This window comes from Elgaria multicarinata, chromosome 18 (genome assembly GCF_023053635.1).
Source record: "Elgaria multicarinata webbii isolate HBS135686 ecotype San Diego chromosome 18, rElgMul1.1.pri, whole genome shotgun sequence".
NCBI lineage: Eukaryota > Metazoa > Chordata > Lepidosauria > Squamata > Anguidae > Elgaria > Elgaria multicarinata.
Window position 1 is genome coordinate 23,227,688 of NC_086188.1, and position 15,431 is coordinate 23,243,118.

Here is a 15,431-nt window from a genome sequence, read left to right on the forward strand (position 1 = left end):
TAATTTCTCAGGGTTCACAGGGCAACATTGCTCCCCCTGCATCTACCCCAGTTTCAACGTTATCAACACAGTTCTAAAGATTAGAACTCATTTTAAAAATAAAAAGATCGAATTCTGTGCCTAATCCCACAACCACAGAAGCAGGGAGGGGATGCAGGTGGTCTTTCTCGAAAAGCCATCTGCGGCGTCTGGTCTTTTAGGGAACAAGAGTCACTTTCTTTTCTGCAGCTGCTCACTTTTGCCTGCCTGCCTGCCCTGCCAGCCTTCCCAGACCTGCTGCCCTGCCGATGTGTTGGACTACAACTCCCATCATTCCCAGACAGCATGGCCAAGCAGGTTGGGCAAGACCGGCCTGCACTATCAGTCTTGGCAGATGTAACCCCCTTCCTTGCAGTAACATTGGGAGGGCCTCACGTTTGTACCTGATCCAGCTCGTCTTGCACCTGTTGCACATCGGCCTGCTCCTCGGCCCCTGTTCTCATCTCCAGCCATTTGCAGAGGAGGCGTTCTTGCCGCCGGCACAATCTGAAAGAACAATTCGAGAGGTTTCCCATTCTGATGGAGCAGCATCTGAGAAAGGGAAAGGGAGGCTGTGGGCCCGATCCCCAACTTCCTGGCGCCCTCCATGTGTTTTGGACTTCCAACCGCCATCAGCTCGAGCCAGCATAGCCAACAGTTGGGATTTGTAGCCCAAAACATCTTGAGCGCCCCAATTTGGGGAAGGCTGCTGTAGGCTCTTAACCACTTCTGTGTCCCCCTATAAACTTGTATCTATTATTTATACAACTATGTAATCATGCAGCCAATATGGATAATATTTTGTAATTGTGGCTTAGTGGGAAAATTGGACCGTAACAACTTGCTAACTATTAAACCCTTAATTCTGCCTTAAGGGCTATGCGAAGGATAGCCCTTAATTTTAATTCTGCCTTAAGGGCTATGCGAAGGAGGAGGGTGTCTGGAGTGACTCCTGCTTTTTCCAGGCAGCCTGTGCAGATTAAGCTAAGTGGGAAGCGACCAGCAGCGAGGGCTGAGGAAGACGCCCAGGAGCCACCAGGTGCTGGAGAGGCAGCTCCTGCCCCGCCCATTTCAGTCCTGTGTTCTCCTCCGCAACTGCTGTTTTTTAAAGCTCTTGCTCAGCAGCAGTGCCAGGATAGCTTCTGCCCTCCCTTTCCTGGACGGCTTAGGGTGGGAAGGGCCCCAGCCCACGACACTGAGCGACTCACGCGGCAGGAACAGGAGGCAGCAGCTACTAAGGGTGGCAGGGAAGGGGGCACCCAGCCAGAGAGGGATCCCGTCACGTAGCACCCTCGGGCAGGGGCCCCTCCCAGCGAGGATTTCCTGAGCTGACCCTTCCTTACAATACAGAAACCAATAGCCTGAGTCCCAGTGGGAAAGGCAGATTTGTCTACACACTTCAGCTCCTGTTGGTTCTTATGGAAATGTTGCATTTTCTGCCCAATAAACTGGAGCTCAGTTTCCAGCTGTTTGTGAACTTCGTCCTCCTGCAGTGAACTCTCCACTTGCTGCTCTTGTTCTCTGCTTCCTAGAACCAAAGGAGACCCAAGTTGTTGAATCTTTTAAACTTCTGATCTCTTTCCCAATACTAACACGTTAAAAATGGCCTCCAGGGTCTCCTAATAGGCTAATGCCAGGAATTGCTCACCTGGAGAGAGAGAGAGAGAGAGAGAAGGTAGATGTTCCCCTTGCTCCAGTTGTTGTCACTTCAAAAGGAGCTCAAATTGGAGGCTCCTGCAAAGGCATCTTTTCACAAAGCAAGCAGCCCCCCTCTCTTTTTGAAGCAGAGATGCACCCAATGGGCCTGTTCAGACATGCATGGCGGGTGGGGGAACTACAGAGGCCGGAGGGGTAACAAAACCACAACAAGCAGGCACGTTACACTAACACGGAACCACGTGCCGTGGTGTGGTTCTGCTACCCACTCACCCCTCCATAGTTACCTGTAACTCTTCCACATGGTCTAACCACACACACACACCCGTCCTCCGTGTCCCAAATGGGTGCCTGGCAGCTGCTCCAGTAAAAGGATTTTTTTTTGGGGGGGGGGGGGAATGGCTGCCAACCACAAAGAAAGTCCAGGCAGCAAAAGCGGCAGCGGAAGTGGCAGTCATTCTTGATGACGACTCTATGGCCGCCACCATTTAAAAAATGAGGCCAAAATCCCACAGAGTTCCCGCCAGACGACACAGGAAGTACATGGGCAGTGCACTAACCCTCCTGCAGAAGATGGGTAGCGGACGTGGGTTCTCTGCCCATCGTAGAGAGGGAAATCTCCCTCCACATGGCACGCCAAGCCATTGTGCGTCATGTTTCTGAGTGATCCACGGTGGCTTGGCTTGTCGCCTGAACAGGCCCATAGTCTCCCCGCTGAATTTGGCACTTGCCAACAGGAAAACGGCTTTTTCCTCTGGGAAAGGGAAAGGCACACATGGAGCCAGCAAAATCACCTGCTGTTCTCCAACGGGGAGGAGGGCGCGCTCTCCACTGAAGATCCTCAGGCAAGAGTAAAGCTGCTCTCGGGTCGGCTGCCTCCCTCTCGGTGCCACTGACCGCAACGGCAGGGCTTGCAGGCGGCTGCCCCGACCGAAGGCCCAAAGGCGCCCCCTGAAAGGCAGAACAAGGACGTGAGGGAGCCCCGCCCCGCAGCGTGGGGCTTCTGGGTTTGGCCTGCAGCGCATGGCAAGGCACCCTGAGCCCGCTTGACGATAGGCATGAAGCAGCCTCCCCCCATCCCGTGCCCTCCAGGTGTGGGTGACTGCAACTCCTAGGATTCCCAGCGTAGGTGGAGCCTCCCCTGGTTGGGGGAAAGCACAAATAAAGGATCCCAATCCAAAAAACACACAGTGGCAGCACCATGCCATAAAGCAGGGCTGACAGGAAGCGTGCCCCTTTCGAATCGGGGGGCCCTAATGCAGAGCTTGACGGGCAGCCGACACATCTGCTCGGCTTGACTGAGGGGACTGGTCGGCAACCGACGCCATGATGCACGGAAGGAGGACGCGCCAGCCAGCCTTGAGCACGCGAAAACTCACCATTTCTGCCCTCCCTCTCCTCCGTGGTGTGAAGCAGGAGGGAGGCCACAGCTCTGGCCTTGGGCAGCCGGTGCTACTTTGCCAAGGGGTCACACAGGGCAGCGGAGCAGACTGGGGAAGGGAGAGGGGGCCGCCACTGGAGCCGCTGAGCTGGGGTGGAGAAGGGCCGGGGCTCCAGGTGGGTAGCAGGAGGGCCCCCGCTGGCACAGGCGGCTTGCCGAGAAGAGTTTGCCGCAGAACCCCAGGGTGGCTTTCTAGGCTGGAAGAGAAAGCGGAAGGCCAGACTTGTTAGTCTACAGTTTTTTCCTTTGGTGCGGGACAACCGCGATGTCATCTGGCCACGAAAAGGGCAGCAAGTAGGGAAGCGCCGGGAGCCCATATTTCATCGTCAGGAAGGTAAACAGCCGAGCACGTTGATTCTAGTTCAAGCATACATCAAGGGCCAAACTGCTACCCTGGCTCCTCTTCATTCCGCGTCCCGGCTGAAAGTGACCACTCCGCCCGGCCCACGGAATTGCCCTGCAGGAGCAAGGGGGCAACGGGCCTGTGGCAGCCCTTGGGGCCACCTCTGAAAGCGGCATGTTCCCACGTACCCCTTCCAGGCAGGCCCAGGCCGCTCCGTTCTCTCCAGAGATTGCAGCAGGAAATCGGGTCTGCGCGGCTGTAACCTCACCTGGCGGGCTGCGTACCTGGGGGCAGGTGAGCAGGAAGGGTTAGCGGCACTGCAGTGAAGCAGCAGCAGCAGCAGCACATCGGAGCCCCGTGACCCAGGCCCAGCAATCCTGCCCTGTGACGGCCCCGGCTGCTCTACCGGCCCCTGCCTTCACCGTCCCTGGTGCGAACTGTGCACACTCCCCCGATACGGCTCTTATCTGAGGGGGGAAGCGCAACCATCAACTATCTCCAAGGTGCGGCCTACAAGTTACGTTTCGCGAGCAACGGCGGCTCGTTGTGGAGAAGTCTTTAGTATTTGGTGTGCTTTGGGCTTTCGTGGAATTCTGCGTTGCGTTTCAGGGTGCGCTTTGCTCTTCTCCCGCACACCACCAGGGTGCAAAGGCAACAACCGGGGTGACCAGAGCAAACCGAAATCCCCGCCGCTGCAGAAGCCCTCCCTCTTGCTCGAGCGGCCCTGCCGCCCCTCCACCATGGATGTCCCTGAGCAGAAGCTGACGTTTATGCTGCCCCTGGCCGAACCCTTGCCTGCACCCGCCCCAGCGCCGGTGTGCTGACTGACAGGCAACGCTCCCCTTCACGCCGCCTGAGGGACGGGGCTGTAGTGCAGACGCTCCGCATGTCCCTGGCATCTCCAGCTAGGAGGAGGAGGCAGCCGTGGCGGTGGGGGGGAGGGCCCCCGACGGAGTCAGAGCAGAGCGCCCTGGGCCAGCGGAGGAACAGCCTCTGACCGATACGAGGCAGCTCCCCAGCCTCCCATCTTATTCCAGGGAGAGTGCGACGGAGTACGTCTACTTGAGTCTCTGCCTATTCCGCCTGAAACCCTGGAGAGCTGCTGCCAGTCAGTGTTGACAGTGCTGGGCTAGATGGAACTGAGATGGAAGGGCCGGAGTTCAAACGCACCCACACCCCCTGCCTCCGCTCTAGCTGTCACAGCCTTTTCCAAAGAAAGGCTGATGCTTGCTCAAGCAGCCCTCACTTAGGGCGCGGTATTCAGAGTGCTGCGCTGCCCCCCCGTCCCCTGCAACCCACGGCACAACCCACCCACCCACCCACCCACCCCGGTCTCCTGACGTGTCATGATCCCGCCCCAGCAAGCAGCCGCCAGTCGTGTGCAGCAGGAAAGACGGGGTGTAATGAGGGCCAGGTCAGGAGGGGGAGAACTCGGCACAAGCAAGCCATTCCATCTCCCCGCCCCCCGTGCCTCTCCTGCAGAGGTTTGGCTCCTGGGCTTGTGAGAGCCCAGGGCAGGTGGCAGCTTTGCTCTTACTCACAGCTCAGTAAGGACGGAGTCTCCAGCGGCTTGGGAGAGGGGCAGAAGGTCGCTCAGGGCAGGCCCCGGCCCACAGGACAGAGCCGCGCTCTCTCCCAGTCCTCCCTCCGTGCTGGAGGCTGCGCCTGGCCCGGGCCCCTCGAACGTCACTCGCTTCTTGAGAGCGGCTCTGGCCTGGGAGAGGTGCTCCTTCCGGCAAAGGGCCTTCTGCTTCCAGAGCAGGGCGCAGCGAGAGGCCGACTGCTGGTGCTGGCAGGCAACCTGCAAACGCAAAACAGCAGCAGCAACAGCAGCAGTTGGCAGCTGGCAGCTGGCAGCTGGGAGGGAAAGTCGGACGGACGGACGGACGGCGAGCGAACGAGGGGAACTCCAATGAAGGGCAATTGTGCTTTTGCAGTTTTATGATTCATGATTAACATTGATATGCCACCTTATTTGCTCAACAGGCATCGAGGCGGTATACAACCATTTTAAACAATAAACACCCTAACAACAACAAAACATAAACCCCCCACAAAACTTTAAAACTAGAATGCAAAAGGCTAAATGAAAAAGTGGCTTTGCAGCCTTTCTAAAAGCAAAGCGGAAGCCGATTGTAGTTCTCGACAGGGCACATTTCACACTTTGGGGGCCCCGCAGGAGAAAGGCCTTTCGGTCGTACCTGACAAAAGGGCCCCGGCAAGCAGCTCTGGAGCCTCCCTGAGGAAAAGGGGCCTTTGCAACCCTCTGAGGACGAGGGCTCAGGGTGCTGCTCCGTGACAAGAGCATGTTCCAGCTGGGGGGCCACACAGGAGAAGGCCCTTTCCCCCGTCCCCAACCAACACGCCTCTGCAGGCCGCGGGGTCTTCAAGAAGGGGAGTCCTGCATTTTTGTAAACCGCCCAGAAAGCTTCGGCTATGGGGCAGGATATAAATTTTAAAAAATCATCATCATCATCATAAGTCATTTAATAACCGAGCGGGTTCGTAATGAGGCAGGGGGCCCCTGAGACAGCCAGGCCATAAGCTGCCTAGAGCAGGTTAAAGGTTAAGACCAACACCTTGACCTGTGCCAAGGGAGCGACTGGCCGGGCTTTCCAGGCAGGTGTAAGATGGCAGGCCCCGAGACAAGTATTTTGCACCAACGGAAGCTCCCAGATGCTCTTTGAGCGTTGCCCAACGTAGAGTGCACTGCTGCGGAGAGGGAGAAAAGTACCTTCTGTGCATTTCTGTGCTTTGTGAGGGAAAGAGGGCCGCTAGCTGAAGGAAAGGCTCCTCCCGCAAGGCCAAGGCGGCCCTCTCTGGTCTTGAATCCAGAGGAGGGAGGGAGGGAGGGCCTCCCCACCTCCCCCAACGTTCCCAGATACTCCAGTCCAACTCAGCATGTCAAAAGAGACAAAACAAGGATTGAAGAACTCATAAAAATTATCAGAGGGCCCAAGCAGAGGCACAATGCCATGGAATTCAGCCAGGGGGTGTTTGCCACCTTACGCTGACCCCCTCTCTCTGCCCCAAATACCCCCCATCCCATAGTAGGACAGGGGCTCACACAGAATCAGGACCCAGTCTTTTGAGGGAAGTGGAATATGGGATGGAGCCCAACACCTATGGTTTTCCTCCTGGGAAAACTCTTACTCTGAACCAATACTCACAGAAAGCATCAGCCACAAAGAGGCCCTCCTTCCCTCCAGAGGAACAGGAATTCACAGGTAGCTATTCTATTCCTCCCCTCAGGGGGAGGAGGGCAGCTGGACAGGGACGCCCAAAGGCAGCATCTCAGGGCGGGAGCCCTGAAGCCGACTCCCTCTAGGGCCACAAGAACCTGTGGAGCACACACCTCCAAAGACCACCGGTCTGTCTACTGCATACACCAACGACCAGGAGGCTCGGAGCTAGCCAAGGGCTCCCTCTCTTCCAGTGGGGGCCCCTTGGCCAGAACGCTCCTGTTAGTGGAAGCCTGCCGGGCTGGAGCAAACTACAATGCCCTGGGGAATTATGAGGACATTTCCTCAGCCATCAAGCTGGAGAGCTCATGATGCTCTCTTTCCAAGAGAAGAAGAGTGTGCTGTGCTGATGATGTGGCTTCGACCGGTCAATGGAGAACTGGATAGCTCTGCATACCTCCAAAGTCTGCTGTTCTCTTTTGAGGAGTGATGTGGAATGGGTCAGAAGGAGGGAGGGAGGACAGGGGGCCTCTGCATCATGAAAAATAGAACGGATGTGTTTGAAGGAAGCTGGATTTAGTCACTAGACTCCCTCAGCCCAGTGAAAGATGCACCGTTCCTTCTCAGCGGACATCACCACCAGTAGGAAAAGGGCTTTCAGAGGCAGAACTCTGGGTGTCACTACAGCCAGGAGCCCACAGGGAGGCCTAGGGAAGGCCTTTGGAATCACACTGCGTTTCCAGGCAGGTACTGATGCACAACTGCGGACAGAGGAGAGGGGCCATCCGCAGAAAGGACAGGTTGCTTACCTGTAACTGTGGCCCTTCGAGTGGTCATCTGTGCAGTCACACATATGGGCTCGGTGCCTGCGCGGAGCCCCGCTTCGAGAATTTCCATAGCTAAAAGACATTTTGGGCGGGAAACCCTCCCCCTCCACTGCGCATGTGCAGGAGGGTTCCCGCCCAGAATCCCCAGTTCTTCTGAGGCTTAAGAGCCTCGTCTGAGGAATCTAGACACCTGTAGGTGTATCTGAAAAAATACTAACAGTAACATTAGTAACAAATGTTGGACACCAAGTGGGGAGTATGGTGGGTGGGTTGTGTGACTGCACAGATGACCACTCGAAGAACCACAGTTACAGGTAAGCAACCTGTCCTTCTTCTTCGTGGTCTCTGTGCATCACACATATGGGCGATTAGCAAGCTTTACTCACCGGAGGAGGGTTGGTGTCCTTAGGTGAAGACAGATGACAATGCTGCTCTGCCAAAGGAGCAGTTGGACTTTGACCTGACGTCCAGTTTGTAGTGAGATACAAACGTCATTGGTCTTGCCCATGTTGCTGCCTTGCATATTTCTGGGATCGTGACACCACGATGAAAAGCAGAGGATGTAGAGACAGCTCTAGTAGAGTGCCCTCTGACTGAAGTCGGGGGGTCTAACTTTTGCAACTGGTAAGCTAGGATGATGCACTGCACCAGCCACGAAGAGAGTCTCTGAGCTGATACTGGTAAGCCCTTCTTGTTTTGTCCATGACATACGAATAGGCGTTGTGACTGGCGGAAAGAGGCAGGACGATCTTTGTAAAAGGCTAAGGCCCTTCTGACATCTAATAAGTGCAAGGTTCTTTCCAATGCAGATGAAGGTGCTGGGAAAAAAGTTGGTAAAAAAATGTCTTGGTTGACATGAAAACTGGAGACAACTTTAGGTAGGAATTGAGCATCAGGACGAAGTACTACTTTGTCAAGATGGAATATGAGGTAAGGTTCATCTATCCTTAACGCACATAGTTCGCTGGCACGTCTTGCTGATGTGATTGCCACCAAGAAAACCACCTTCAAAGTCAGGAGACGCAGATCAGTAGTTGCCAAAGGTTCAAATGGCTTATTTGAAAGTGCATGTAGGACCACTGATAGGCTCCAAGAAGGTGAAAATGTTCTTACTGGTGGATTTAGATTTAGCAAACCTTTTAAGAAACGTTTAACCGTAGGATGGGAGAAAACAGTAAGACCGTCCACACGGTCATGAAACATGGATATAGATGCCAAGTACACCTTTAAAGATGAAACTTTTAAACCCCTGTCAATTAACATTAATAAAAAGGACAGGATGTGATTAATAGAGCAGCTTGAGGGTAAGAATCCATGTTCAAAGGCAAAGGTGGTAAATGCAGACCATTTTCTGTTATAGTTCTGCCTTGTTGACAGTTTTAGTGCTGCATCCAAAACCTCTTGGATCTTAGCTGCCAAACCTCTATCCTCTACTGAGGGATCAGCCTCCACGCTGTCATGTGAAGGGTGTCGAGGTCTGGATGACATATCCGGCCGTGATCCTGGGATAGAAGGTCTCGTCTCATTGGTAGACGTAGGAAGTGACCCCGTGACCTGTTGAGAAGGGTTGCAAACCAGTTCTGTCTGGGCCACCAGGGAGTTAGAATTATGCAGTCCGCATTGTCGTGAATAATCTTGGGGAGGATCCTCGTTATCAGAGGGAATGGGGGGAATAGGTACAAGAGGTGAGTGTTCCACCTGTGGAGGAATGCATCTCCTAATGATTTCCTTCGTATTCCTGCTCTGCTGCAGAATTGGTGACACACTGTGTTGTTCTCCGTCGCAAACAGATCTATGTCTGGCTGTCCCCAAAGGTAAAACAGTTCCCTGATGACCTGAGGATGAATGCACCATTCGTGGACTATCGACGCGTGCCTGCTGAGATAGTCTGCCAGCGTATTGGACAGACCGGCTATATGAACTGCAGTCAGGAACAGTCGACGTCGAATGCACCATTCCCATATGTGTATGGGGAGTTTCGCTAGGGATAAGGACTTTGTGCCTCCTTGTTTGTTGATGTAAAAGACAACTGTTGTGTTGTCTGATGTCACTTGAATGTGGTGGTTGTATATCACGGCTTTGAATGCCTTGAGGGCCTTTTGAACTGCTAGCAGCTCGAGGTAGTTGATGTGCGCCCTTCTCTCTGTCACAGACCAGGTGCCCTGTACTCTTAGGGAGTCGAGATGGGCTCCCCATCCCGTTGTTGAGGCATCTGTTGTGATCGACTTCGTTGGCATTGACGGTTGGAACGATACGCCCTTCAGTAGGTTGTGATGGTCCGTCCACCACTTTAGGGACTTGGTTACCGTTGGTGGTAGGGAGAGAAAAGTACGCTTGGCGTTCTGTAATGGGTTGAATACTCTGGTGAACCAGAGTTGCAAGCGTCGCATTTTGAGTTTTGCGAATGGTACGACCATGGTGGTTGAAGCCATCAGTCCCAGGAGTCTTTGGATTGTATATGCGGTAGTAGTTTTTTGTTTGGAGGGGTCGTTTGCTAGTTTCTGGATAGTAGTGGCTCTTTCGATTGGTAAGAATGCTTTGGTGGTGTGCGAAGCCAAGATTGCACCTATAAACTTTATGGTTTTGGTAGGTGTGAGGGTAGACTTTTCGATATTTATTAATAGACCTAGCTCCATCATCAGGTCCCGAACATACGCTATGTGTTGCTGGAGGGCATGTTTTGAGTCCGCTACTAGAAGCCAATCGTCTATGTAAGGGTGGATTTGAACTCCATGATTTTTTAGGTGAGCACAAACTACAGCGATGCACTTTGTGAATACTCTGGGAGCTGTTGACAATCCGAAAGGTAGGACTCGGAATTGAAAAGCCGTTTGGTTTATGGCGAAGCGTAGGTATCGCTGGCTGTCCCGGTGGATGGCTATATGAAAATAAGCGTCCTTGAGGTCGATGGAAGCAAACCACGATTTTCTTGTGAGTAGTGGTAGGATCATCGGAACTGAGACCATACGAAATCTTTTTGGTGTTATGACAGTGTTTACGTTGCGTAGGTCTAAAATGGGTCTGATGCCTCCATCGGCTTTCGGGACAGTGAAGTATCTGGAATAGAATCCCTTCCTTATTTGATGTTCTGGTACTGATGTTATTGCTCCCTTCTCTAGGAGTGAGCAGACTTCTTGCAGGAGAGGTGGCGATGGTGTAGTTGATCTCAGGACTCCCAAGGGTGGCAAGGAATCGAATTCTATTTTGTATCCGTTCTCTATGATGGAAAGTACCCATTTTTCCGTAGTTATTCGATTCCAAGCCCTCCTGGAGGTCGAGACACGGTCGCCGAAGGGAGTGGTTGTAGTGTGGATATCGAAGTCCAAGACGTCGGTTTTGCGTGTAATCGGGCTTACGACACTGGAATCTGGGTTTTGAGGGTGGAAACTGTTTCTTTCCCTGCTGAGATTGGAATTGTTGTCTGTAAGCCTGTTTTTCAGGTTGGTATCTTGTGGTAGCGAATCCAGGTTGCTTGTACCATCTTTTAGGCTTAAAGTGTTGTTGTTGATATTGGGATGGACCTATCTCATTTTGCGTGCTGTTATTCTCACCTTTTGAACATTATCCATGGCCTCATCGGTTGTGGCATTGAACAAACCTGTGCCATCAAAGGGAAGGCTTTCAATACGTGACCTGGCCTCTTGAGACAAACCAGCGGATCTGAGCCAGGCATGTCTTCTCAGGGCAACTGCCCCGACCATGGTTTTTGCACCACAATCAGCTTGGTGCTTAGCTGTGGCTATTTGTTGTCTCACCATCCTGGTGGCTTCAGCATGGAAAACTCTTGCTAGTTCTCTTTGATCATCTCCTAGATTATCACATAGAGACATCATTTTTCCCCATAGGAACAACTAGTACCGGGACATTGTAGCCTGGTAATTAGATACCTTAAGGCTTAGTGCTGCAGTAGAGTAAAATCTTCGCCCCATTAAATCGAGGCGTCTACCCTCCTTGTCTACCGGTGCTGTATGCACTCTTTGAGATCAACCCTGTGCAGACTCTACGATGATCGAGTTTGGTTGAGGATGTGTAAAAAGAAACTCGGCGTCTTTATCCAGGACTTTGTACATGTTATCTAGCCGCTTTGATGATGGTTGTAATGTTGCCGGGTCCTTCCAGGATTCTTTGACTGCCCTGGTTAAAGTTGGTAGGAAGGGTATAGCAATTGGTGTTGCTGCCTCAGTATATATTGCCTCGAAAACGGGATCGACTAACTTTTCCAATGTTTGTCGAGTTTCTATGCCCAATGCTTGCGCCATCCTCTGAATGAGGTCTGAAAAGTGGGCAAGTCCCTCAGATGGTGAGACTGATCCTTGTGCCTCCACTATCGAATCTGGCGATGGTATTGATGGAGTAGGTGAAATACCAGAGGCTGAATCTGAGCAATAGTCATCGGGTTCCTCGGGAGAGGAAGCTATTTGCACAGTTTGGATATCACCGGTTTGCTCTACTACAGAAAGTGTAGATTGTCGATCCAGATCTGTAGGTTCGACTAACGTAATGGGTAGTGGAGCTGGTAGTATTTCGGTAGCTTGTCCTGGTGCCGATATCGTAGCGGAAGGTGGTTGTCGACGTCGAGGGGTTGATAGTCGGCTTTCTTGTCGATATCGATCATACTCCTCATGCCAGTCCCTATAATAACAGGTCGGTCTTGGTGGGAGAGAGTACTCTGATTGTGTATCGTATTCCCTTACAGGAGATCTGGATCGGTATCGTTTAGCGTAGAAGTAACGTTTGTCCTCCCGATATCGATCATCAAGTGAATGGGCTGAATCCGGTGAGCGTCGATATTGTGGTCAACAGTCGAGTGATGTGGGCGATCTTCGATATTCGTGTTGAGGTTGGATATTGGCCGGTAAGTTTCGTTGAGGTGAGCCTCTAACTGACCCCCTTGCAGGGTATCCTGGTTCTCTACTTTGACACGATACGCTGTCTCTAATTTCGCCCTCCGATAACGATGGCGTCGGCATTGGGGCGGTCGCCGATATCGAAGAAGGTACGGCGATCGAAGCCGTCTCCGTTATCGAAGGAGGAGTAGGGGCAGCCACCGATGGTACGGTCGATGTCGATGCCCGATTTTTATGGTGATCGTGGCTTTTGGCCGATTTGGCCTTCTTTTGCTTCACAATCTCCACGGACTTCGGAGTACGTGCCTTTTTTGCTAGCTTCTTTGCTACTGAGGCAGTCAGGGATCGCCCTGGCGTTGCAGGGGTTTCCTGGCAGGGTCTGTCGGCCTGAATCCTTGGTGACTCGACAGGAGCTGGATGCGCTACTGGCTGTTGCTGAGAAGCCATTGCAGGTTTATCAACCGATGCAAGCGCCCTTTCCCACAGCTCTGCCCGCAATTTATCTGCCTTGTGAGCTTTGAAAAGGCTTGGCAATGGGTACAGGTGTCCACCTTGTGGCCTTCTCCCAAGAAGATAACACAAAAATTGCGGCCGTCTGATGGGGGCAGTTTCATCCCACAGTGGGCACACTTTTTAAATGGGGCCTTGGGGCCCATACGGTCAGAATTATAGTTAAAGCAGATGAAAAAGAGGTAAAGAGAAAGTAATATATTTTTACAAAAAAAAATTAGGAGGAAATATAGAAACGACGAAGAATAGATGAAAAGGTGAGGAAAAATATATGCAGAAACAAGAAAAAGGTAAGTCTTGGCTATCGTTTTTAAGAGCGTTGTTCCCGACGAGGCTGTCTGCAAGACGGTCGAAGAAGAACTGGAGATTCTGGGTGGGAACCCTCCTGCACATGCGCAGTGGAGGGGGAGGGTTTCCTGCCCAAAATGTCTTTTAGCTATGGAAATTCCCGAAGAGGGGCTTCGCGCAGGTGCTGAGCCCATATGTGTGATGCACAGAGACCACGAAGAAGAACCTGTGGGTGTGTGGGCAGATACCGAGAGAACAGGATCTAGGAATACCCAATAGACTTGTTAGGGCTGAACCATGGCTCTATTGGGTGTCACCCTTCAAGTCACTGGTCAGGCTGCCCTAAAAGAGCTCAGATACCTCTGTTGGGCTGCTGAGAGAGGCTCCTTGTTGTTCTGCTGACCCTAACTAAATGTACTGCTCCATTTGAGACAGGACATCCTGTTGGTAGGCAGATATCTGGAAACAATTTTGGAGGTGACTTGGAATACCCTGCACAGCCTGAAGGGAGCTGGCTTCAGAAGATCCAGTAGGGTCCATGTTAATACATTCAACTGGTCCAAGAACCAGTTGCTTTGATAGTATTAGGGTGATCATGATGACTTCTTGTGGAACTTCCTGGTGCGTGCGTGCGTGTGTGTGTGTGTGTGTGTGTCAGGGTGGATTGCTCTCTAAGGTCATCTTCTATCTTTGCTCCCACCTTGGTATTTGCTGTTTTTCGGGGGGTGGGGGGTGGAAACCCCAACCTCCGTTTAGGTTGAGGATGCTCCAGCTTGATGGATGGTAGGCGTGTCTCCACACTGGAGAATAGTGAAACTGCCTCCTTCTGCAGAATTTAGGAGCTCGTGTCCTCTTGCCTGTTGATTTAGGCCTTGGCTTTTATACCGCCCATCCTGATCATGATGAGTTGTCTCTGCCACTTCTGGGTGAAATGACAAAGACCACCTTGAATGCTCTGAACTCCAGGAAGTTGTTGCTTTCTCCAGAATCTTTCATTCACTAAACGCCCTGCCTCTGCACCCCATCTCCCGGCTTCTCCATCACTAAGAGAGGCATCTGGATTAAGGTATGCTTCAATGTGCTTTGGCTGCTTCAGTGCAGATTCCTGCTTTGAGCAGGGGGTTGGAAACATCCAGAGCATGCGGAGAGAGGAAAGCACCAGCACTGCCGGGCTTCTCCTTCTCTTCCTCTGCCGAGAGCACAACGCTGGCGAGGCCTGCCTTGGGCTGGCATCCACTGGACCAGAGCACAGCCAGAGGTTCCTGCTGACCACAGCAGCAGAGTCCATGGGCCTGGCCTCGGGCGGCAGAGTTCCAGCGGCTAGGAGGGTGCCGAGGGCAAAGCTTCCCTGGACGGGTCTCTTGCCTTCTTCTCCGGGGAGTCATCTGCTAGGATTTTGTTTAGCCAAGGAGAATGAGGCGCCTGAAGAAACTGAGGCTCTCGAGGCGGCCCTAAGTGCCCCCAACGCTGCCCGGAGCTTCTGCCTAAGGCAGACTTGGCCCTCCGGTCATGCTGGTCCGTGGGCGTCAATCCACCTCATTTAAATGGTACAAGACCCTTAGTGGCCACAAGGGCGTCCAGTTCTGGGGCTGGCCAGGTCCTCACTCAGTCATTCAAAATGATTTCTTTAGGCTGCCCTTAAGAGCTGAACTCTCTCAAGATTAAGAAAATGGTACAAAAATATGCAAATGCAAATAAGCAATAAGCAAATATACTACAAAATAATGTAAAAACAATATAAACACAGGCATGGGGCGGGGCGCTATCAGTACGCTGATGACACCCAAATACATTTCTCTATGCCTTCAATAACAGCGTCAGCTAAGGATAGTCCGTCTCCTCTGAATGAATGCTTGGAGGCTGTAATGGGCTGGATGAGGAAAAACAAACTGAAGCTGAATCCAGACAAGACGGAGGTGCTCGCTGTCAAAGGCCGCAACCTGGGTTTGGCGCTGTGTCAACCGGTTCTGGATGGGGTTCCACTCCCCCTGAAAGACTGTGTTCGCAGCTTGGGGGTGCTTCTGGATCCGTCGCTCCAAATGACAGCCCAGATAGATGCGACAGCCAGGAGTGCCTACTATCAGCTTCAGCTGCCAGCTGCGCCCCTTCCTAGAGTCGGAAGACCGAAAGACAGTCGTGCACGCACTGGTAACTTCGAGGCTCAACTTCTGCAATGCACTCTACATAGGGCTGCCTTTGTGCCTAGTCTGGAAACTTCAACTAGTTCAAAATATGGCAGCCAGGCTGGTCACCGGTACACCTAGGGGTGACCACATTACACCAGTTTTAAAATCTCTTCACTGGCTGCCAATTAGTTTC

General features: G+C 52.6%; 1 protein-coding gene across 2 annotated transcripts in view; it reads right to left on the reverse strand.

Annotated features, from left to right (window-relative positions):
- SFI1 (SFI1 centrin binding protein) overlaps positions 1 to 15,431 on the reverse strand; it is a 79,853-nt gene that overhangs the window by 1,230 nt on the left and 63,192 nt on the right. For both annotated transcript variants that reach the window (XM_063143997.1, XM_063143996.1), the window contains 6 exons: positions 5,000 to 5,259; positions 3,647 to 3,742; positions 3,054 to 3,312; positions 2,469 to 2,625; positions 1,417 to 1,546; positions 423 to 525 (listed from right to left, as the gene is read on the reverse strand). In XM_063143997.1, coding sequence (XP_063000067.1) covers positions 423 to 525; positions 1,417 to 1,546; positions 2,469 to 2,625; positions 3,054 to 3,312; positions 3,647 to 3,742; positions 5,000 to 5,259 — 1,005 coding nt within the window. The remainder of the gene's footprint in view (positions 1 to 422; positions 526 to 1,416; positions 1,547 to 2,468; positions 2,626 to 3,053; positions 3,313 to 3,646; positions 3,743 to 4,999; positions 5,260 to 15,431) is intronic.